Source organism: Oncorhynchus nerka, linkage group LG9b (genome assembly GCF_034236695.1).
Source record: "Oncorhynchus nerka isolate Pitt River linkage group LG9b, Oner_Uvic_2.0, whole genome shotgun sequence".
In the NCBI taxonomy this organism is placed as follows: domain Eukaryota; kingdom Metazoa; phylum Chordata; class Actinopteri; order Salmoniformes; family Salmonidae; genus Oncorhynchus; species Oncorhynchus nerka.
The window spans coordinates 14,999,842-15,025,146 of NC_088424.1; the positions used below are offsets into that span (position 1 = coordinate 14,999,842).

At 43.1% G+C, this 25,305-nt stretch overlaps 1 protein-coding gene across 6 annotated transcripts in view; it reads right to left on the reverse strand.

The window, feature by feature from the left end:
• Positions 1-61: 61 nt before the first annotated feature.
• gigyf2 (GRB10 interacting GYF protein 2) overlaps positions 62-25,305 on the reverse strand; it is a 33,932-nt gene continuing 8,688 nt past the window's right edge. For all 6 annotated transcript variants that reach the window (XM_029642484.2, XM_029642482.2, XM_029642481.2 and 3 more), the window contains exons 12-28: positions 25,003-25,254; positions 24,531-24,769; positions 19,377-19,521; positions 18,905-19,071; positions 18,327-18,568; positions 18,021-18,154; positions 17,747-17,847; positions 17,220-17,381; positions 16,830-16,985; positions 12,644-12,964; positions 12,226-12,357; positions 11,715-11,960; positions 9,112-9,329; positions 4,899-5,041; positions 4,481-4,689; positions 1,215-1,365; positions 62-1,006 (exon numbers count right to left, since the gene is read on the reverse strand). In XM_029642484.2, the coding sequence (XP_029498344.1) occupies positions 939-1,006; positions 1,215-1,365; positions 4,481-4,689; positions 4,899-5,041; positions 9,112-9,329; positions 11,715-11,960; positions 12,226-12,357; positions 12,644-12,964; positions 16,830-16,985; positions 17,220-17,381; positions 17,747-17,847; positions 18,021-18,154; positions 18,327-18,568; positions 18,905-19,071; positions 19,377-19,521; positions 24,531-24,769; positions 25,003-25,254 (3,086 nt within the window). In that variant the 3' untranslated portion in view covers positions 62-938. The remainder of the gene's footprint in view (positions 1,007-1,214; positions 1,366-4,480; positions 4,690-4,898; positions 5,042-9,111; positions 9,330-11,714; positions 11,961-12,225; positions 12,358-12,643; positions 12,965-16,829; positions 16,986-17,219; positions 17,382-17,746; positions 17,848-18,020; positions 18,155-18,326; positions 18,569-18,904; positions 19,072-19,376; positions 19,522-24,530; positions 24,770-25,002; positions 25,255-25,305) is intronic.

Here is a 25,305-nt window from a genome sequence, read left to right on the forward strand (position 1 = left end):
GGCAAGAAGGAAAAATTATACACTTTCAGTATTTTGAAGTGGTTCATTCATACAAAAGACAGAAGTGTGAACAGCCCACACAAGAGACTGTTTTATTTCATACCGCAATAGAAAAGTATGACTCCAGTAGTTCATCATTTTCATATATTATAATACAGATGCAGAATTGAAAGTTTATTCTTTAAACAGCCTAGTATTTTACAAGAAATGGATAACTACTTGGAACTTTCGAGCATGTCCTTAAAACAGGACATCAGCGGGCACACTTCCTTAGCTCCTACAATGCAACAATCATCCACAAGCAACTGGCAGAAAATAGGAGTGAGGAGAGAAGATTTAACAACATGGAAGGGGGAGGAAAAACTTTCAATAAATTAAAAAATAAAATAAAAAAGGTTTAAATGACCATTTTTTTCATTGAAAATTCCCCCGCATCCCCACCCTTATGTCCACGCGTAAAATAATTCCATGGGGAGATGATTGCATCAGGAAATGGCCTCTCTTTTTGGGTACTTTCAGACACCAGAGACTAGGAGGGAACTGAACAGCCAACCATAGACGGGGAGAGACATCCACATACTCCTCATCCCCTTAGCTCTGCTCTCTTCTCCGAGAGAAGTCATATTTCAATTCATAGATTTTTTTTGGTCAGTTCGTTCAATGTTTCATTGCGTGAATGTTCCGTTTGATTGTCTGGCTGCGTCATTAGCCTTCTCCCGGTCTCCCATAGGGCAAAATACTCATTAGGGATGTTTTTGGGGTGGGGGTCCTTTGGCACTGGAAAGCATCCCCAGCTTCCAATGACAAACATTAAATTAACTTAAAGAGAACAGAAAGAGGATGTAAGTAAAAGTAAAAAGGATTGGGACGGGACGTGTGGGCGGGGAAAATGACAGCTGTTCAAAACGGATCGAGTCAGTGGCGGCAGAGCAGTCCCTTTAAAAGTCCTCCACCGTCTCTATCTCGCCCATATTCAACCTCTCAGACGCTGCGTTCACAGAAAAACCTGGGGAGAGGAGAGAACAGGAGAAGTTACGTTAGATTCAATGTCAAACAGTTAAACAATAGAGCACTTCTTATCAACAGATGCTGTGAGTTGCCAGGTAAGGCTGTATCAATTACAAGTGGTGATATAGGAATGAAGGTGATACAATAACAAATGACTGTCATACTCTTTAATCCTTAAAAAAATGCATCATTGTATTTGTCCTCACCTAGCAGGCTGGGGTCTGCCCGGACCATCTTCTGCTTTTTCTTCTTCTTCCCTGAGGTGACTGTCTCGAAACGTGCCTGCTGCTGGAGGCTGGTGTGGTTCGACTGGTACCGAGACGGAGAGCCCGTCCCGCTCACGCCCCACACTGAATCCTGGGAAATGGAGTCACAGGGGAAATGAGGGGTGAGATAATTACTAACTAGTGGTATACCGGTACCAAAACATCATAATACATTTGACTCCAACATTTTTTAATACTGTTACCGTTACATATAATAGTAGCCATATCTAGGAAAACCAAAGTTCCAAAGGCTGGGCCTAATATAGTGTATAAGAGGTCATACAAGAAGTTTTGTAGTGATTCATATGTTGATGATGTAAAGAATATTTGCTGGTCTGTGGTGTGTAATGAGGAGCAACCAGACGCTGCACTTGACACATTTATGAAACTACTTATTCCAGTTACTAATAAACATGCACCCATTAAGAAAATGACTAAAAACTGTTAAATCCCCTTGGATTGATGAGGAATTTAAAAATTGTATGGTTGAGAGGGATGAGGCAAAAGGTATGGCAATTAAGTCTGGCAGCCCAACTGATTGGCAAAAGAACTGCAAATTAAGAAATCACGTGACTAAACTAAATAAAAAGAAATGAAACAAAGAAATTATATAAAGAATGATATTAAAAAGCTTTGGGGCACCTTAAATGAAATTTGGGGAAAATAAGACAACTCAACTCCTTAATTTATTGAATTAGATGACACTCAAGCACAGCACTTACACAAATGACTGATGATTGGCTGAGAGAAATTGATGATAAAATGATTGTTAGACTTCAGTGCAGCTTTTGACATTATTGATTATAGTCTGCTGCTGGAAAAACTTGTGTTATGGCTTTACACCCCCTGCTATAATGTGGATAAGGAGTTACTTGTCTAACAGAACACAGAGGGTGTTTTTTAATGGAAGCCTATCAAATATAATCCAGTTCGAATCAGGAATTCCCCAGGGTAGCTGTTTAGGACCCTTGCACGGCCTGTTTAGGCCCCTTGACGACAAGCCACTGACTGAGTAAAGCCAGAGTTTCTATGTATGCGGATGACTCAACACTATACACTTCAGCTACTACAGCGACTGAAATGTCTGCAACAATCAACAAAGAGCTGCAGTTAGTTTCAGAGTGGGTGGCAAGGAATAAGTTAGCCCTAAATATTTCTATAACTAAAAGCATTGTATTTGGAACAAAACATTCACTAAACCCTAAACCTCAACTAAATCTTGCAATAAATAATGTGGAAATTGAGCAAGTTGAGATGACTAAACTGCTTGGAGTAACACTAGATTGTAAACTGTCATGGTCAAAACATATTGATGCAGTAGTAGCTAAGATGGGGAGAAGTCTGTCTATAAGAAAGCGATGCTCTGCCTTCTTAATACTATCAACAAGGCAGGTCCTACAGGCCCTAGTTTTGCCACACCTTGACTACTGTTCAGTTGTGTGGTCAGGTGCCACATGGCAAAATGGCTCAGAACAGGGCAGCACGGCTGGCCCTTGGATGTACACAGAAAGCTAATATTAATAATATGCATGTCATTCTCTCCTGGCTGAAAGTGGAGGAGAGATTGACTTCATCACTACTTTTATTTATGAGAGGTATTGACAAGTTGAATGCACCGAGCTGCCGGTCTAAACTACTGGCACATAGCTCGGACACCCATGCATACCCCACAAGAGGTCTCTTCACAGTCCAAGTCCAGAACAGACTATGGGAGGCACACAGTACTACATAGAGCCATGACTACATGGAACTCTATTCCACATCAAGTAACTGAAGCAAGCAGTAAAATTATATTTAAAAAAACGATTAAAAAAACACCTTATGGAACAGCGGGGACTTTGAAGCAACACAAACATTGGCACACACACACATGATAACATACACACTATACATACACATGGATTTAGTACTGTAGATATGTGGTAGTGGTGGAGTAGTGGCCCGAGGGCACACAGAGTGTTGTGAAATATGTGAATGTATTGTGATGTTTTAAAATGGTATAAACTGCCTTAATTTTGCTGGACCCCAGGAAGAGTAGCTGCTGCTTTGGCAATACTAGTCTATTTTACACACTGGTCCAATAACGTCCACTTGACTTCCATGCGCATATTACGTGTGGCAGCTGTAATCCGCCAGCCGCATCCCCTTCCAGCCCTCACTCACCTGCTTCCCTCTGTCCGCTCTTCATGCACATCTAATCCTCCATCAGATTAGAAAATATAATTTAGCGGCGAGGGCGGATGGAGACCCTGAGCAGTCATCTGTGATACATTGGAGCAGCGCGAACATAGTTGATACATTGTATGTCATTTCACCACCAGAGTTGTTGCCAGATAATTGAATGTTCTTTCTAAAATAAGGCGCCTCGCCAATGTCGTTTTAGAGAATTTGACAGTATGTCCAACAGGCCTCAAACGCAGACTGTGTGTAATCACGCCAGCCCAGGACATCCACATCCGAGTATTTCTGTCTGTAATAAAGCCCTTTTGTAGGGGAAGAAAACTCACTGATTGGCTGGGCCTGGCACCCCAATTGACCGATTTCCTTATATGAACTGTAACTCCGCAAAAATGCATTTGGCATTTATATTTGTTCAGTTTATATTCCTTCCTCCATTCTTCCAGCCAAATCACAGGTAGGCCTTTGCAAATATGAGCAAATTAGCCCTTCTTGGCAGTGTTCTATTATAAAGTGAACAGTGTAAAGTAATACGTGTTGTATTGAGCAGAAGTGTGAATATCAGTGACAGGTGTTGTATAGCACATGAGCATAACTTTAAGAAAATGTGAACAAGTGTCAGGGGACGATGTGAACAGGACGCCAGGCATATCTGAACTGTTTCCCTGGTTGTATCGCGTTACTTGGCCTTCGATCGTATCGATAATAAAATGTTACCAATGTCACAACACTAGGTAGTTCAACTATTGGTGGTGGATGAGGTGAGCATCCCCCTACTATTTAAAGCGCTTTGGGTGTTTTGAAAAGCGCAATATAAGTCCAAACGATTATCATACAACTATAGACTACAACTAAACGCCAAACCAGGGAAGTATTCATTAGTGCACACCAAAGCAAAAGGTTTTGCAATGGAAAACAGATTGCAACAAAAACAAGTTTATTTTTTACAAGTTGTTGTCTCGTTTGGTTACTAAAAAGATAGCTACACCCCAGTTGCCCAATGAATTGCTGTGCCATGTTTCTCTCACCTGCTGTTGCTGTCGCTGTTTGAGAGTCGGCTGCTGGTTCTGTGGGGCCTGGGGCTCTTTCTGTTGGTTGGCCTTCTGCTTGGCACGGCGTTCCAGGAACTGCTTGGCAAACTCCTTAGCCTCAGACGTGTCCCCTAAGTAGGCGCGCACGTAGTCGTGCACCTCGTACGGACTGTCCACCTCCTTCAGGAAAGACGCAAATGTCGGGACTAGAGGAAGAGGGCCGGGTGAGTTTTAAAGATGGGGTCACATACAGCCAAGGTTACTTTAGGTTCAAGGTATCTTTAGGGTGCGTCTGAATTGACACCCTTTCCCTATATAGTGCACTATTTTGGGGCAGAACCCCTAAGGAATAGGGGGTGCCATTTCAGACGCACCTAGGTTGTTGGCGGCATGTGCGCGTATATTATATACTCACCATCCAGGTTGTTGGCGGTGTTGAGGGTGTGCAGGGTCTGCTCACACCACTGCATGAAGCCATCCTGCTGGCTCTTATTAACCCCCTGGAACAACTTCAGCAGCTTCTCCTCCTCCTCCACCACCTTCTTATTGGCCCGACTGCTGCTCACACAGTTACCACACATACACACACGATTAGATACATTGGCCTCAAAACTTTTAAAGACTTCCTGTTAAACCATCATCCTATTTGTAAGTGAATCATCATATTCAGGGATTGCAAACTGGTAAGGGCTGAAAAATGTGAAACTTCCATATGAAGTGCAAGAATATGTGCTTATTTTCAGAGAATAACAAGTACATAATAGACATATTTCAAAAGAGTATCCTGTGGTAGGGGGGGTAGGGCTCCTTGGTCAGAACTGAAAGTTTATTATGACATGCTTTGATAATCTGTCTCCCCAGACAGGAATACATCAGTATTCAATGCACCTGTATTTGACAAGTTGTTCTATAGAGGTGTATAAAGACAAGTAAAACACAAATCCGGTCTCACATCTCTAATACTGTATGCTAATGCTATAACTATTTTTATGCGCTTCAGCACTCAGCAGTCCCGTTCTGTGAGCTTGTGTGACCACAATGTCTTGCTCCCAGACAAACTAAACAACTTCTTCGCTCACTTTGAGAACAATAGAGTGCCACCGACACGGTCCGCTACCAAAACCTGTGGACTCTCCTTCACCACAGCCAACGTGAGTAAAACCCTCGCAAAGCTGCTGGCCCAGACGGCATCCCTAGCCGCGTCCTCAGAGCATGCCCAGACCAGCTCGCTGGTGTGTTTACGGACATATTCAATCTCTCCCTATCCCAGTCTGCTGTCCCCACATGCTTAAAGATGTCCACCATTGTTCCTGTACCCAAGAAAGCAAAGGTAACTGAACTAAATGACTATCGCCCCGTAGCACTCACTTCCATCCTCATGAAGTGTTTTGAGAGACTAGTTAAGGATCATATCACCTCCACCCTACCTGACACCCACTTCAATTTGCTTACCGCCCCAATAGGTCCACAGACAACGCAACCACACTGCCCTAACCCATCTGGACAAGAGGAATACCTATGTAAGAATGTTGTTCATCAACTACAGCTCAGCATTTAACACCATAGTACCCTCCAAACTCGTCATTGAGCTCGAGACCCTGGGTCTTAACCCAGCCCTGTGCCAATGGGTCCTGGACTTCCTGACGGGCCACCCCCAGGTGGTGAGGGTATGAAACATCTCCACCCCGCTGATCCTCAACACTGGGGCCCCACAAGGATGTGTTCTCAGCCCTCTCCTGTATTCCCTGTTCAATCATGATGACTGCGTGGCCATGCACGCCTCCAACTCAATCATCAAGTTTGCAGACGACACTACAGTGGTAGGCTTGATAACCAACAACGACGAGACGGCCTACAGGGCGGAGGTCAGGGCCCTTGGAGTGTTGTGTCAGGAAAATAACCACTCAATGTCAACAAAACAAGGAGATGATTGTGGACTTCAGGAAACAGCAGAGGGAGCACTCCCCTATCCACGTCGCCGGGACAGTAGTGGAGAAGGTGGAAAGTTAAGTTGCTCGGCGTACACATCACGGAAAAACTGAAATGGTCCACCCACACAGACAACGTGGTGAAGAAGGCGCAACAGCGCCTCTTCAACCTCAGGAGGTTGAAGAAATTTGGCTTGTCACCAAAAACACACCAACTTTTACAGATGCACAATAGAGAGACTGAAAAACAGCTTCTATCTCAAGGCCATCAGACTGTTAAACAGCCATCACTAACATTTGAGTCACTGCTGCCAACATACTGACTCAAATCTCTAGCCACTTTAATTATAAAAAATTAGATGTAATAAATGTATCACTAGTCAATTTAAACAATGCCACTTGATATAATATTTACATACCCTACATTCCTCATCTCATATGTATATACTGTATTCTATACCATCTACTGCATCTTACCTATGCCGTTCGGCCATCGCTCATCCATATATTTATATGTACATACTCTTATTCATTCCTTTACACTTGTAAAGGTACTTGGTACTTGTACATAAGGTACTTGTTGTGAAATTGTTAGATTACTTGTTAGATATGGTCGGAACTAGAAGCACAAGCATTTCGCTACACTCGCATCTGCTAACCATGTGTATGGGACCAATGAAATTTGATTAGATGTGACTAATGGGAAAATAGGCTTCTCCCCTTAACCTCTCTGTGCACGGAACCCGCTAGCGGGCTGAAATTCCACAACATATGGTGCTCACTATATAAATAGTCATAATAAACATTCATGAAAATACAAGTGTCTCACATGTATCGAAAGCCTAGAATCTTGCTAATCCAACTGCGTTGTCAGATTTTTAAAAGGATTTACTGTGAAAGAATGCGATGCGATTATCTGAGCATAATCACAAACTGCATTAAAATAAATTGTTTACCTTTGATGATCTTTTGTTTGATAAAATCCGTTTTTATAGCCTAACACGAAACATTTTGTGAACCGCTTGTGTAGTGAATTCCGTCTCATTCCATTTTCGACGACACATTCCAGGTAAATAACCCACACAGAACGTGACTTTTCCAGTCATGTTTGGTTTCACTGCAATCAACTGGTTTGTTTGTAACGCAACCAAACCTGATGGGCCATTTCATATTGACTGAAAGAAACCGATTTGAAGACAACAAGTAATGACATCATTGTGCACCAATGATTTGCCCGCTGTTTCATTGACTGACTGTCTTTTAACCCAATGACCACTGATCGTAATGAAATGTAGCTGTGTAGATAGCCAATGAGCTGAGCTAAACAGCAATACGCCATGTTTATGTGTTGCAAGACCAACCCATGTAGTAAGCTCCAGCGTAAAGAGAGTCATGCACTATTGAATTTTCATACCGGAAGAAGCTACACATATTATGCCTGCATTGTTTGGTGAATGCGCAGATTCAGCTGTTTATATATCAATAATTATGGCGACTAAGTCAGGGAAAGCTAAATCTAAGTCTAGATATACAGATGTACACACAATTTTAGAATAAATTGATTGGGAAGATGAGAGAGATTGTTGTAGGATGTTTCATTTAGCGATTGTGGAGGAATATTTTTGGAACGGGAGAGGACATCGTTTTGGACTGGTAAGTTCTTATCATGCTAATGCCCTTGTTTGAAATTAATAATATAAAATATTATTTGTGATTTTTAAAATGATTTTAGAAGCAATATATAAACATTTAATGTCATGAAATGTGAGATGAGTGTGTCTGCCACCCCACCCCAACCCACATGAAATAGCCTATTTGAGGCTGTTGAGGAGAGTGCAGGACCACATCAATGGCCAAAGTGAAATGGAGACAGTAGATACAGCTGGTCTGTTGTAATATAATAAAGACAGTAATATAATAGAGACAGTAGATCTAGCTGAAATGTCATAATATAAAAGAGACAGTAGATCTAGCAGGTAATAATAATATTATAATATATTCAACCTTCAACTCTCTCTATATATATGTTTATTATACCTGTTGATACAGGGCTCATATGTGAAACTATTCCAACTGAACATTTTCTTTCACAGTGACACAGACTCTGAATGGGAGTCTTATGTTATAATACCATTTTGTATATAGTTATTTGTTTCAAAATGTATACCTTCACCAATTTGGCCACTTGGGTACATTTGGGCTACTTGTGTGGGACACCTGGGTGACTTCATAATAAATGTCATGTAGCACACTCATTTTGGTTAGTTACCATTCTGTTGCCCTCTTATATTTTTCACTGAAATTGTCCCCATCAATCTATCTGAATGTTTGTTTTATCTGGTTCATTTTAAAGATACAAAAAGAAAAAACGTATGTTTTTTTTCATTGTTTTATCTAAACCAGATCTAGTGTGTGTTATTCTCCTACATTCAATTCACATTTACACAAACTTCAGTGTTTTCTTTCAAATGGTACCAATAATATGCATATCTTGGGATCTGTGCCTGAGCTACAGGCTGTTAGATTTGGGTATGTCTTCAGGCGGAAATTGCACAAAGTAGGGGGGGAGCTGCAAGAGGTTAATACCTCAAATGTAAAAAATAGCCATGTAGTAGAGAACTGTCCTGACCACAACCTTTCGAGTCAAGCAGCCAAAATAGACATGCAGGTGTGAGCTGTAAAACTGTCCTGAGGTTGTACCTGAGGTTGGCGTTGGCCTTGTTGTTCTTCTGAGCGTTGGGCTTCCTGGCGGGGGGTGGGGCCTGTGGCGGGGGCTGGGCCGTCTCGTCCCAGAAGCCCATGTTGGAGTTGGTGCTGTCGCCCCAGATGCTGCTGCTTTCTCCACCCCAGTTAGGAGCTCCGCCGCCCATGCTGCTGGTGGCCACCGAGCCCCACACTGAGGAACTCAGAGCAGTGGTCTGGAGGAAAAGAGATCCCTGGTCAGACCAGCTATGTACAAAGCCATGTCATCGTGGAATGCTCTGCTACTAGAGGTTAGAAAAACAGATTTAAAAAAAACATCTGGCATCAGAGTGCCTATCCTCTATTGAAAGATCTAATTTAACTGTACTGTATATAAGAATATGAAGTGTGTAAATAGTATTTTGAATGTCTTTCCTATATATAACTTATTTTACTTTCATAATTTATTTTGAATGTACTCTCTTATGTTGTTCTTGTCTATTACTGGGTTTGTCATGTATTTGTACGTTTTATGTGGTCCTCAGGAAGAGTAGCTGCTGTATGTACAGTAGCTAATGGGGATCCTAATAAACTCAACTAAACCAGTTTCATTACGGCAAATAATGAAGGGAAGTATTCCAACAGAGTAGTCTGATTTAGAGCAGTGTTTGCCCGACGTCTTCTCCTGGGCCCCCCAGACGTTCAATGTATTTGATTTATTCCAGACCAAGAACACCTGATTCAGCTTGTCAACTAATCATCAAAGCCCTTGATTAGCGGAATCAGGTGTGCTAATCTTTGAAACATCTGGGGGTCCACAAAGAAAGGTTTGAGAAACACCGTTTTAGATCGAGGTCGACCGATTAATTAGGGCCGATTTCAAGTTTTCATAAAAATCGGAAATCTGTATTTTTCGGTGCAGATTTTGCAGATTTATTTTTTATTTATTTTTTATACCTTTATTTAACTAGGCAAGTCATTTACAGTACAACTAGTTCAACTAGTCCAACGCTCTAACCACCTGCCTCTCATTGCACTTCACGAGGAGCCTGCCTGTTACGCGAATGCAGTAGAAGCCAAGGTAAGTTGCTAGCTAGCATTAAACTTATCTTATAAAAAACAATCAATCAATCATAATCACTAGTTAACTACACATGGTTGATGATATTACTAGTTTATCTAGTGTCCTGCGTTGCATATAATCGATGCAACGCTGGGGGATGATTTAACAAAAGTGCATTTGCGAAAAAAGCACAATCGTTGGACAACTGTACCTAACCATAAACACCAATGCCCTTCTTAAAATCAATACACAGAAATATACATTTTCAAACCTGCATATTTAGCTAAAAGAAATCCAGGTTAGCAGGCAATATTAACTAGGTGAAATTGTGTCATTTCTCTTGCGTTCATTGCACGCAGTCAGGGTATATGCAACAGTTTGGGCAGCCTGGCTCATTGTGAACTAATTTGCCAGAATTTTACGTAATTATGACATAACATTGAAGGTTGTGCAATTTAAAAAGAATATTTAGACTTAGGGATTCCACCCATTTGATAAAATACCGAACGGTTCCGTATTTCACTGAAATAATAAATGTGTTGTTTTCGAAATGATAGTTTCCAGTTTCCGACCATATTAATGACCAAAGGCTCTTATTCCTGTGTGTTATGTTATAATTAAGTCTATGATTTGATAGAGCAGTCTGCCTACCACCGCTCAGTCAGCAGCAGGCTCGTAAGCATTCATTCAAACAGCACTTTTGTGCGTTTTGCCAGCAGCTCTTCGCAAGCACAGCGCTGTTTATGACCTCAAGCCTATCAGCCTAATGGCTGGTGTAACCGATGTGAAATGGCTAGCTAGTTAGCTGGGTGCCCGCTAATAGCGTTTCAAATGTCACTCGCTCTGAGACTTGGGAGTAGTTACTCCCCTTGCACTTGCAAGGGGCTTTTGTGGAGCAATGGGTAACGCTGCTTCGAGTGTGGCTGTTGTCGATGTGTTCCTGGTTCGGGGCGAGGGACGGAAGCTATACTGTTACACTGGCAATACTAAAGTGCCTATAAGAACATCCAACAGTCACAGGTATATGGAATACAAATGGTAGAGAGAGAAATAGTCCTATAAGTACTATATTAACTACAACCTAAAACTTCTTACCTTGGAATATTGAAGTCTCATGTTAAAAGGAACAACCAACTTTCATATGTTCTCATGTTCTGAGCAAGGAACTCCAACGTTAGCTTTTTTTTACACGGCACATATTGCACTTTTACTTTCTTCTCCAACACTTTGTTTTTGCATTATTTAAACCAAATTGAACATGTTTCATTATTTATTTTAGGCTAAATAGATTTTTATTGATGTATTAAATGAAGTTAAAATAAGTGTTCATTCAGTATTGTTGTAATTGTCATTATTACAAATGCATTAAAAAAGAATTATAGTCAGATTAATCGGTATCAGCTTTTTTTTGGGGTCCTCCGAAAAATCATAATCGGTCGACCTCTAGTTTTAGACACCACTATCAACACAGTCAAATAAATGACATGGAAGACCTACCCAGAATGAATGCAGACAAATTAAATGAATGAACGAAATAACAAACCAACGAGTGACTCACAGCTCTGTTCTGGGCGCGGTTCGACTGGGTGACGGTGGGGTGACTGGGCTGCTGGCTCCCACCCCCCTGCTCTTTCCTCTGCTTCACCTGCTGGGCCTCCTCCCTCTGGATCTCCAGCAGGGACTTGGTAGCGGCCGGCTGCTTGGCCACGCTGCCCCAACCAGAGAGCTTGGCCTGAGGCTGCAGGGCCTCCTGCAGGGCCTGCTGCTGCTGGAGCTTTAGGAGCTCTGCTTGCTGGCGCCGCTGCTGCATGGAGGGGATGGGAGGGGAGGGGGAGAGTGAGATGTATTGCGCTCCTTATAAACATAGCAGGAAAACAGTTTGGTGATTGACAGATGATTAAAGTTTGGTTGAGAAGGATTTTTAACAGTGTAGAGCCTTTTTAAACAATAGTTGATATATAGTGAAATTGTATTATGGTATCCGAAATGCTGTTGTGCATTGTCCAGATTGGTAGCACTATACTGTGGTGCCCCAGTATCCCTCTACGAACTCAGCCCCTAATGCTCACCTCTTCTCGTGCTTGTCGTTCCCTCTCCTCCTCCACTTTCTGGATCTCAGAGAGCGACAAGGCGTTCTGGGACTGGGAGATGGCTGCTGCCGTGACTGCTGACTGCTGGCCCCACTTTGAGGACGACGGCAGCTACGAGACAGGGAAAAGGAGCGAAGGTAGTCTGGTAACCAGTACATTTTTTCATGCTAAATTACAGGTACCTTAAAATACAGTATTCAGTGATGTTCTGACTTCAAATTTACTTTGGTAGTTATATATGGTGTGTAGTTTATAAGGTAGTCATACCTTCACCTGGGCTAATGTAGTGGTAGGTGTGTATAGTGTGTGCATACTAAGTATGTTGCCCTTATCTGTGCTAGTTGTCGCTGCTGCTGCAGTGTATTTTGTGTTGTGTTAGTGTTATAATATTAGTCACCTTCATCTGGGCTAGCTGTTGCTGCTGCTGTTGCTGCTGTAGTCGGCGGAGCGCCTCCTGCTGCTGTTGCCTCTGTCTGGCTAGCTCCTGCTGCCTCGCGGCCTCCTGCTCCCTCCTCTTCGCCTCTTCCTGCTGTTGCCTTGCCAACGCCATCGCGGCCGCCACCGCCTCCTCCTCCAGCCGCTTCTCCTCCTCGCACCTCCTCAGGGCCTCCAGCTCCTCCTGCTTCCGGCGCTCTTCCTCCTGCTTCCGGCGCTCCTCCTCCTGCTTCCGGCGCTCCTCCTCCCGGCGCTCCTCCTCCTGCTTCCGGTGCTCCTCCTCCTGGGAAGAAATGTGGTTGTTAGAACAGGGTCAACTTCAGTATTAACACTATGTAGCAATATGCCTTTTAGCATTAGCCACAGCAGCTCTGGGCCCGTATTCACAGGGCAACTAAAAGTAGGAGTACTCATCTAGGATCAGGTCACCCCTGACTATATTATTTTAAAAGGGAAAAAAAAAATCCCCATGACTGAAACTTAAGACTCAATCTCCCCTTTCATGCTTTTAGGGACACGGATAATTTTGTACATGCATTAAACTGCAATGTAACCAATTCCAGTCCCCTTGCTTAGAGAGTACAGATGCAGAAGGACTGAGAAACTCAGTTCCGGTAACCTTTAAAAATGTACATTCTACTCCAAAATGAATATCTTTTTAGATGGTCAGAATAAATGTTTCCCTCTCATGTTGTGAAGAGCCATAGGATGCGTCTCGACGGGAATATTTATCTGGCACAGAACACAGGTAAATATTTTACAATGGGGTTGTCTGACTGCCATGTAATGTTAAAACAAAAACAGTAGAACTGTAAATAAAGTTACATCCTGAGTGTTAAAGTAAAGCTTTAAATTATTTTGCGAGCAGCACCGCTGTTTAAGTTGAGCGTCGCAGTTTAATTCACTTCTTCTAAACATCGGAGTGTCAGCAACAATCATGCACGTCAGTTCAGTGCACAGCGTTAAGAGGGAAAATACAACCTTTGAGAATACATTTATTTAGGAATGTTTTTCGTAGAACAGACATGCTTCTGTTTTAAGGCTTCAGCATGCTTCGCAGCTGAAACGGTTCAGTAGAATTTGTACATACACCACCGTTCAGGAGTTTGGGGTCACTTAGAAATCATTTTTATCCATTAAAATTACATCAAATTGATCAGAAATACAGTGTAGACATTGTTAATGTTGTAAATGACTATTGTAGCTGGAAACAGCAGATGAGGAATATCTACATAAGCCCATTATCAGCAACCATCACTCCTGTGTTCAAATGGCATGTTGTGTTAGCTAATCCAAGTTAATCATTTTAAAAGGCTCATTGATCATTTGAAAAACCTTTTGCAATTATGTTAGCACAGCTGAAAACTGTGGTACTGATTAAAGAAGCAATAAAACTGGCCTTCTTTAGACGAGTTGAGTATCTGGAGCATCAGAATTTGTGGGTTTGATTACAGGCTCAAAATGGTCAGAAACAAAGAACTTTCTTCTGAAACTTGTCAGCCTATTCTTGTTCTGAGAAATTAAGGCGAGAAATTGCCAATAAATTGATCTCGTACAACGCTGTGTACTACTCCCTTCACAGAACAGCGCAAACTGGCTCTAACAAGAATAGGAGTGGGAGGCCACGGTGCACAACTGAGCAAGAGGACAAGTACATTAGAGTGTCTAGTTCAAGAAACAGATGCCTCACAAGTCCTCAACTGGCAGCTTCATTAAATAGTACCCGCAAAACACCAGTCTCAACGTCAACAGTGAAGATGCTCCGGGATGCTGGCCTTCTTGGTAAAGTTCCTCTTTCCAGTGTCTGTGTTCTTTTGCCCATCTTAATCTTTTCTTTTTATTGGCCAGTCTGAGATATGGCTTTTTCTTTGCAACTCTGCCTAAAAAGATTAAAATCGGCCAAAATTTATTTATTTATTTGTAATAATGACAATTACAACTATACTGAATGAACACTTATTTTAACTTAATATAATACACCAATAAAAATCCATTTAGCCTCAAATAAATAATGAAACATGTTCAATTTGGTTTAAATAATGCAAAAACAAAGTGTTGGAGAAGAAAGTAAAAGTGCAATATGTGCCATGTAAAAAAAGCTAACGTTTAAGTTCCTTGCTCAGAACATATGAAAGCTGGTGGTTCCTTTTAACATGAGACTTCAATATTCCAAGGTAAGAGGTTTTAGGTTGTAGTTGATATAGTATTTATAGGACTATTCCTCTCTATACCATTTGTATTCCATATACCTTTGACTACTGGATGTTCTTATAGGCACTTTAGTATTGCCAGTGTAACAGTATAGCTTCCGTCCCTCTCCTCGCCCCTACCTGGGCTTGAACCACGAACACATCGACAACAGCCACCCTCAAAGCAGTATTACCCATGCAGAGCAAGGGGAACAACTACTCCAAGTGTCAGAGCGAGTGACGTCTGAAACGCTATTAGCGGGCACCCAGCTAACTAGCTAGCCATTTCACATCGGTTACACCAGCCATTAGGCTGTAAGGCTTGAAGTCATAAACAGCGCTGTGCTTGCGAAGAGCTGCTGGCAAAACGCACGAAAGTGCTGTTTGAATGAATGCTTACGAGCCTGCTGCTGCCTACCATCGCTCAGTCAGACTGCTCTATCAAATCATAGACTTAATTATAACACAGAAATACGAGCGTTTGGTCATTAATATGGTCGAATCCGGAAACTATCATTTCGAAAACAAAACGTTTATTATTATCACATATACCCTGACTCTGCGTGCAAAGAACGCAAGAGAAATGACACAATTTCACCTGGTTAATATTGCCTGCTAACCTGGATTTCTTTTAGCTAAATATGCAGGTTTAAAAATATATACTTCTGTGTATTGATTTTAAGAAAGGCATCGATGTTTATGGTTAGGTACACATTGGAGCAAAGACAGTCCGCAAATGCGCACCGCATCGATTATATGCAATGCAGGACACGCTAGATAAACTAGTAATATCAACCACCGTTAACTAGTGGTTATGATTAATTGATGGTTTTTTATAAGTTTAATGATAGCCAGCAACTTGGCTTCTTACTATATTCGCGTAACAGGCAGGCTCCTCGTGGACTGCAATGTAAAGCAGGTGGTTAGAGCGTTGGACTAGTTAACCGTAAGGTTGCAAGATTGAATCCTCGAGCTGACAAGGTAAAAATCTGTCGTTCTGCCCCTGAACAAGGCAGTTAACCCGCCGTTCCTAGGCCGTCATTGAAAATAAGAATGTGTTCTTAACTGACTTGACTGGTTAAATAAAGGTGTAAAAATATTTTTAAAAATAGACAAAATCGGTGTCCAAAAATAACAGATTTCCGATTGTTATTAAAAATTTGAAATCGGCCCTAATTAAATCGGCCATTCCGATTAAATCGGTCGACCTCTACTCTGTACGCCCATGTAGATATTCCATTAAAAATCATCAGTTTCCAGCTACAATAGTAATTTACAATGTCTACACTCTATTTCTGATCAATTTGATGTTATTTTAAAATGGACAAAAAATGTGCTTTTCTTTCAAAAACAAGGACATTTCTAAGTGACCCCAAACTTTTGAACGGTAATGTACATTATGACGACATTTAGTGACGCTTTGTTCGCTTTGGACTTGTGTTCCCCCCCCCGGTTGTTAAAAGGCACAAAACATTTTTTCTGGAGGCAAGCTTAAGTTCAGAGCCGAAGTCAACGCCCCTTCATCGGTGATTGGTCAACAGTAAGGATTCTTCAGTAAAGTCTTTCATTCAAACGAGACGCGACTCCTGCTAAATACTGCACCAAACACCTTAGTTAGATGTAAAATTGCCTTTGTAAAATCTCTTTGGCAAAAATGTCAAAGTTAATTACATGTCTTGTTACCTTAGACTCATTCAAACTATTTTGATGAAGTGTATTCTGCCAACGGCGTCCCATAATGGACAAACAGTACTATTTCCGCTTTTTAGAAGCTACAGTCTTAAGGGAGCATGTGAGCACACTCGTTGGGTAATCAGAGTTCGGCTAGGGACCAGCCGAACTGAAGCATGCTGACGCCTTTATAGGATAACTAATCCTAGATCAGCACTCCAGCACTCCTACTTTGAGACACTTCATGATTATGGGCCCTAATAGTGTCTTTATTCTGAAGCCTAGTACCTGTTTACGGAGGAACTCTTCCCTTTGCTGCCGCTCTTCCTCCTCCCTCCTCCTTTCCTCTAGTCTGCGGAGAGCCTCCTCCTGTGCCTGCCGTTCCTCTTCCTCCTTCTGTCTGCGCTGTGCCTCCTCCTGCTCCCGCTGCCTCAACTCCTCCTCCTGTGTATAAAGATCCATCAAATGAATTGCATTAAACAGAAATCAAGGCCTCTTTCTAGGAATAGACCGGCTACTGGGTCAAACTTGCAACTCTAGGAAACATGTACTGAACAACAACAAAGACTAGGTGTGGTGCAGCTGAAATTCTTCACATTTCATACCAACTTCTCTAAAGCGTGGTATTATGACCGTCTTATTTCAGCAGGAAACAGTCTGATGATGACCCCCCCTAACCTGTTTATGACGTGATAGCTCCTCCTCCAGGCGTTTGCGTTCCGCCTCCTGTCGGGACCGTAACGCTTCCTCCAGTCTTTTCCTCTCCTTCTCCTCCTCTTCCCTCTTGGCCCTCAGCTCAGCCTCACGCCGCTCCATCTCCAGTAGATGAGGAGGAGAGACCTTCATAAACCAAATCACATTGTATCATTTTCATAGCATTGTTTAAAAGGTAGATTCAGCGAGGCAATAATTAAACAGCAATATAGGGCTGATTTCCGCTAACTAAGAGCGTTGAAATCGCAAGTCCAAACTTCACCAGTTTTGCTCCGGTAGTTAACACATTGTAGCCGAGGTGAGCTGATACTCTGTGTGACTGTGTGAGAGAAAAGGGTTGAATCGCACTCATCTTAGTGTCTGCGGTGCTGAATCTAGTCTAGCTTTAAAAAAAAGTGTTTAAAATGTCCCAATACGAGCCCAACCCCTGAACACTACGTCTAGATCTGAAACTAAGGATTGCATAAGTATAGACAATACGGTGCGCTTACCTTAGCAGCCTTGTTCTTCTCCAGCTGTTGCATCTGTTCTATGGTGGGGGCCTGGGCCATGGAGTCTATGGGCAGATCCCACACACTGCTGCCCTCCCACGCTACAAAAACAGACAGCCAGGCCAGATTACCATTATAGATCATACGATTGAGGTTTCTCTTCTTTTTGTAAGTTGAGGTTCAGATCCTCAAACTACCAACAGCTCTATATGCTATAAAACATCAGCCAAAACAAATTCTGTGCAAGTTTGTGTGTTGTGGGTTGGAGACGTACCACTTGGGGCAGGTTGCTGGATGTTTGGTGTGCAAGAGACCTGAGAGGAGGGGTGCTGCATTTCCCACACAGAACCCTGGGAGTCTGGTACAGACATGGACCGCGTCACCGGAGTTAAGAGACTCTCGGATGTTCTAGACAGGGAGACCGACACAGGAACCGGGCAACTTCACCTTACTCTGTGTTAATGTGTGCCTGACATGTTGACACAGTGGTATTACTGTAGGCGTGTGTGTGTATGCCCCGCTGACTTCATCTTAAGGGCCTGGTACTGCAGTAGAGGTGTGTGCGCACGGGTACGCTTACGTGTGTTCCGCTGACCTCATCTTGAGGGCCTGGTATTGCTGGAGGAGCAGGTTGATCTGCTGCTGCTGCTGCTGCTGCTGCTGGTGTGGTGCTGAGCTGAGGGCCTGGGCTTTCTGCTGGGCCAGGGCCTGGGCGTACTGCTGCCTCAACAGGTACTGGTACTGCAGCTGCTGCAGCTGGTACAGGTTGAGGGCAGTCAGCTCCTGCTGCAGTTTCAGACGCTCCTGGTCCCCAGCGTCACCCTGTGAACACAGACGGCGAGTTAGACATGGGTATCGGCAAGCGGACGACCACCTTGGATGCGTTCAACATGGCACAACGTTGTGGAGCGCAATACATGTACAGCTAACACGCCTCTGACTTGTAGAATAAATCATTGCAACATTCACAACATTTTCCTTCTGAAGTGCAGGCAGCCAACACAAACTTGCTTTGTCTTGACAATGAGAAGACTAAAGTGGTCGAGGGTGAGTCCGAATAATTTTAATTGCCTATGGAATTATCAAGATTATTTGACAATATTCTAAAGGAGCGAATGCTAGAATGCTCGATGGAGCTCAGGTGTGTGTGATGGTTACCAGTAAGGGTGGCGGTGCTGGTCCAGGGGCGAAGGGCACCCTGCCCCACATTTTGATGATCTCCCCCAGCGGTTGGAAGACCTCGTCACAGCCTCTCTTCACCAGCAGGGTCATTGTGAAGTAGCCTGCCTGGAACCACTCTGTCATCTCCGGGTTACTGAACGGACCTGGAGAGGGGGAGATGATTACATTTGACAGTCACTTTTACATTTGTAAATAAAAAAAATAAAAAAAAAGTTGTTCTGAGTGACTATTTGAAATGATATTCCGGGGCTGTACAACCCCCCCGAATCACAGATTAATAATTTACTTTAGACCAGGAAATACAGAGCAGACCGTGCCATTGATAATAGATAAAGAACACAGTCTCTCTCCAGCTGTGGTGACTAGTTGAAATGATACGGGTTGCAGAGCATGCAGATTTTCCTTCAAAGAAGCCCCCCCCTCCCTTCATTCTCTCCCTCTGTCTTACCCTGCATCTCTCCCTGGGGGTCTTTATAGAACCACTTCAGAGCAGCCTCGTGTGTGAGCGGCAGGCCGGCTGGTTCGGGTGCTGAGTTCTTGGCAGCCAGCCGGTCGTTACTGTCCTGTAGATACGCCACCATCTTCTCTGCTTCCTTCACAAGTAGAGAGTGAAAACAGGAAGAGTGAGAGATGGGGGGGGTGAACGTAGACACCTTTATTGTACATTCAAGGGGTACATGTAAGGCAGGGCTCGACATAATTAACACTTGTCCGGGACAAGTGAAACAAATTGTTGGACCAGTAGAATATAGATTTTGTTTTAAATATATATACAATTAGTTTGATCAGAGTTGTATCAAAAGGTGTCCTCCAAATGCAATGTGCTGTGCACTGTTCTCCCAATCTCTGCAGAATGCATCGGAGTAGAACCATGTATTGTATCTACAGGCACCGCTTTGGCCAAAAATATATTGTAATGGTGCTATTCTGTAGTCCAGGGGTATTCCACTCTTAACCTTCGAGTTCCGGGAAACTACTGGTTTTCAGTTCTACCCGATCATTAATTGCACATACACGCCACCTGGTGTCCCAGGTCTAACAATGGTGAACAATGAAAAAAATGCAGTGGAACTGGCTTCTAAGTCCAGAGTGGAGTTTGAGGGCTGTAGTCCATGTAATAGTTTAAAAACCAGATTAGAGCCCCAAGATGAGCTATTTTGTTTATTTATCAGACGCACATATAAAATATCCCAGCTTTCCAGTGCTGTATGATTTATTTCTCAACTCCAAATACTGAGCAATTGGCAGCGTTTCACAAATCAGTGTCTTGCACATTGTCCATACGACTGAATAAAGGGTAGGCCTACATCCACTGTAAAATTAACACAATTACACCATTTATAAATACAATTATTATTAAATACTTATTTTCCACCATAATTTGCAAATAGATTCATTAAAAATCCTACAATGTGATTTTCTGGATTTCTTTTTCTCATTTTGTCTGTCATAGTTGAAGTGTACCTATGATGAAAATTACAGGCCTCTCATCTTTTTAAGTGGGAGAACTTGCACAATTGTTGGCTGACTAAATACTTTTTTGCCCCACTGTACATTTACCAAATGACCAAGTAAGAGACCTGGAAGGTTATCAACAGCTCTCAAACGGTATGCAATGACTGACATGACAAGAGGAACTGATGATGCACTACCCAATTTCCAATGTGCACCTTGTGCATTCTACTATTAGAGCTTTCAAGAGTAAGTTTAAAGCCAGACTGAGACCCCTCCTGGAGGGACGCGCCCCACAGTTAGGGAAACAGCGATCTAGCTAATGCAGAGGGGCAACACCATGCTTAAGCCATGTAGCCACTATGATGCATCAGGATACACGTGATAGGCTAATGCTTATTGCTAAAATAGCACACCTGCCTGATAATATGGACCATGTATATAGACCCTAAATAGTTACTTTCATCAATACAGTGCATTTGGAAAGTCTTCAGACCCCTTCACATATCCCACATTGTTATGTTAAAGGCATTTTCTAAAATGGATGAAATAGTTCTTTCCCCCCTCATCAATCTACACACAATACCCCATAAAGCAAAAACAGGTTTCTAGAAAGGTTTCGATCTTAAATATCACAATTACATAAGTATTCAGACCTTTTTTTTCAGTACTTTGCTGAAGCACCTTTGGCAGCGATTACAGCCTCGAGTCTTCTTGGGTATGACGCTACAAGCTTGGCACACCACGACTCCAACACCATCATTAAATTTGCCAATGACAACAGTGGTAGGCCTGATCACTGACAACAACGAGACAGCCTACAGGGAGGAGGTCAGAGACCTGGCCATGTGGTGCCTGGACAACAACCTCTCCCTCAACGTGATCAAGACAAAGGAGATGATTGTGGACTACAGGAAAGAGGACCGAGCACGCCCCCATTGTCATCGACGGGGCTGCAGTGGTTCTACAGCTGCACCATCGAGAGCATTCTGACTGGTTGCATCACTGCCTGGCAACTGCTCAGCCTCCGACTGCAAGGCACTACAGAGGGTAGTGCGAATGGCCCAGTAAATTACTGGGGCCAAGCTTCCTGCCATCCAGGACCTTTATACCAGGCGGTGTCAGAGGAAGGCCCTAAAAATTGTCAAAGACTCCAGCCACCCTAGTCATAGACTGTTCTCCCTGCTACCACACCGCAAGCGGTACCAGAGCAACAAGTCTAGGTCCAAGAGACTTCTAAACAGCTTCTACCCCCAAGCCATAAGACTCCTGAACATCTAGTCAAATGGCTACCCAGAATATTTGCATCCCCCCCTGCCCACTACCACTTACTGTTGTCATCTATGCATAGTCACTTTAATTAACTCTACCTACATGTACACACTACCTCAACTAACCGGTGCCCCCGCACATTGACTCTGTACCGGCACCCCCATGTATGCATGTATGTATAGTTATTTTTTACTGCTCCCCTTTAATTACTTGTTACTTTAATATCTTATTCGTATTTTTTGAATCTGCACTGTTGGTTAGGGGCTCGTAAGTAAGCATGTGACTAATACAATTTGATTTGGAGAGTTTTTCCCAATCTTCTCTGCAGATCCTCTCAAGCTCTGTCAGGTTGGATGGGGAGCATCGCTGCACAGCTATTTTCAGGTCTCCTTAGAGATGTCTGATCAGGTTCAGGTCCGGGCTCTGGCTGGGCACACAAGGACATTTAAATTTGTCCCAAAGTCACTCCTGCGTTGTTTTGGCTGGGTGCTTAAGGTCATTGTCCTGTTGGAAGGTGAACCTTTGCCCCAGTCTGAGGTCCTGAGTGTTGTGGAGCAGGTTTTCATCAAGGATCTCTGTACTTTGCTCGGTTCATCTTTCCTCCAGATGTGACACTTGGCATTCAGGCCATAGAGTTCATTCAAATCTTGGTTTCATCAGACCAGAGAATCTTGTTCGTCATGGTCAGAGAGTCATTTCGGTGCCTTTCGCCAAACTCCAGAATGGGATGTGCCTTTTACTGAAGAGTGACTTCCATCTGACCACTCTACCATAAAGGCCTGACTAGTGGAGTGCTGCAGAGACGGTTGTCCTTCTGGAAAGTTCTCCCATCTCCACAGAGAACTCTGGAGCTCTGTCAGCGTGACCATCGGGTTCTAGGTCACCTCCCTGACCAAGGCCCTTCTCCCCTGATTGCTCCGTTTGGCCGGGCAGCCATCTCTAGGAAGAGTCTTGGTGGTTCCAAACTTCTTCCATTTAAGAATGATGGAGGCCACTGTGTTCTTGGGGACCGTCAATGCTGCAGACCGTTTTTGGTACCCTTCCCCAGTTCTGTGCCTCGACACAATCCTGTCTTGGAGCTCTATGGACAATTCCTTCAACCTCATGGCTTGGTTTTTGCTCTGACATGCACTGTCAACTGTGGGACCTTATGTAGATAGGTGTTTGCCTTTCCAAATCATGTCCAATCAATTGAATGTACCACAGGTGGACTCCAAGTTGTAGAAACATCTCAAGAATGATCAATGGAAAGAGGATGCACCCGAGCTCAATTTCAAGTCTCATTGCAAAATGTTTGAATACTTATGCAAATAAGGTTTCTGATTTGTATTAATACATTTGCAAACATTTCTAAAAACCTGTATTGGGAGTATTGTGTGTAGATTGATGAGGGGGGAAAATGACATTTATTTTAGAAGAACGCTGTAACGTAACAAAATGTGGAAAAGGTGAACGGGTCTAAATACTTTACGGATGCACCGTAAATATACTATTGGAACTGGCCCATATACAGTCTGCTTCCTTAGTGTCCTTCATTTCTCGTAGGGTTTTTCGGAGTATTACATTGTTATTGATTATTGCATTGTATTTGGTTGGTAATGGTAATGTTTACATCCTCCAGGAGAGCTACTGGGTGTGCAGGCTTTTGTTCGTGTCCCACTTATTGCTACATTAAATTGTTTTTTAAAAAGCAGCAGCTCAACATGACCTTAATAAGCGGACTCTGGTGTTTGAGCAGGGCTGTATCCAAAGCCTGTACACCCAGTAGCTCTCCAGATGGCTTGACCATGTGTTTTATAGTCCTGTAGAGAGAGCATCATGATCGTATACAGTATCACAAAACAAACACCACTAGCTCAGCTTATCCCAGAGGAATATACAAAATGGATATAAGGTGTTTTCGATTTCATTACAATTCAATGAACATCCTCTCCATATTCTTGACGTGTTTCAGAAGTGAACACACATCACTTTTCATATCCAGAGATGCTCCAAATTCAGTTTAACCAAAACCAGCTTGATAACTTTCACTACCCTGCTCAACACGCAGCTCTGCAACCAACTAACTCCTACTAGAAACCGGCATTAGCTAGGTTTCCATTTCCTTGTCCAGTAATTTCTTTCGTCAACATTTAGAAAGTCCGGATGGAAAGTGGATGTGACAACTGGCTGCCACAGTGAGTTTCCATTGAACTGTCATGTCGATCAAAACAGTTGGACATAATGTCACACCTAAAAATAAATACGCAAAAAAAAAATGAATTAAAATTAAGTGGTTGAAGTGTTTCCATCATCCATATAGACAGATTATTTGTTAATAAAGTGACAGCCTATATGCCCTGCCCACCAATCTGTTTCATGTCTCAAGTAGCCTGCAAAAGCCAGCATGGATAGAATGCAGGAATTGACTCATATTTGCCATACCTTATTCTAATAATTATCCTATGCCTACTTATTATGGCCAGAGTCTGTGCCATAGTGTAACTTGCAGTCATAGTAGAGATCTCAAACTATTTGATGGTCAAACTTCAAATTGCAATTCAAAGCAATTCAGACATTCATGAAAGTCAAGACAATCCTGGTCTAGCAAATAAACATTATTTTAGTTTAATAAATGGATTTTGCAAGCAACAGGCTTTTATAATTACATGTGTGGTGGAGCTTTATTAAGTGATATCACGTGCCCCGCTTACTTTCAGAATTATTCACCAATACATTTATTAGAAAAACACAATTTCCATCATTTGTCGCAATAAACTTAGACAAAATAAATGACTCTTCTGCCGTGTCCATTACAAATGTCGCAATAATTTTACTTGCTGCACAGCTCTTGTCAAATAAACCTGGGTCAATAGAAACCTACTGTCTGTCTACTTACCTGTTCAAAGTGCTTCAGTCTCTCATCTTCAACCATGGTGTGGTGTGGCGGCATGACCGTGGGCCTTCCAATAGGAGCCATGAGGCCCGTGCTAGGGGCCATAATGTTGGGGGTCATGATAGACGTGCTCTGAGCCATGAGGCTGGTGCTGAAGGGCAGCGGGATGGGCATAGCCACGGGCACGTCCGGGGGCTTCTGCTGCATCTGTATGGTGGACGACGGGGCCGACACTGGAGACACTGGACAGGACAAAGGGTGTAGGGTTAGCCTGTCACAGATGGAGGTGGCGCTTCTAGAAACTATGTGCAGGTGACAACCTCAAACTACATGCAATCCTGAGTCTGTTTATTTGAAGCACAAGGTTACTGGAGGAAATACCATTGTCATTTACAATGTCTCATCAATCAGCCTTCAACGGGCACAAATGTGGCAGATTTGACTGTACTCCTCCTCTGCTCTTGTGTGAGCCTACCTGTGAGAGTGTGTGCTGCGGTGTGGGGGATGGGGAGGGAGTCCAGCATTGTGTTGGACATGGGCATCGACATGGGGACATTCAGGGGGACTTTGTTGGCCTCTGGCCTGTGTTCCGGGGCTGGGGGTCGCTCAAGTGGCCTCTCAGGCTCCTCTGCTCTGTCAGGCTGGCTGGGGGGCAGCAGAGGGGCGGAGGGCTGGGGTTCTGGAGGCGAGGGAGCAGGCGGCGCCTCTACTACCCCTCTCCCCACATCTAGGAAAAAAAACAAGACAAGATACATTCATTTGATGTTCTCTCTCTCCA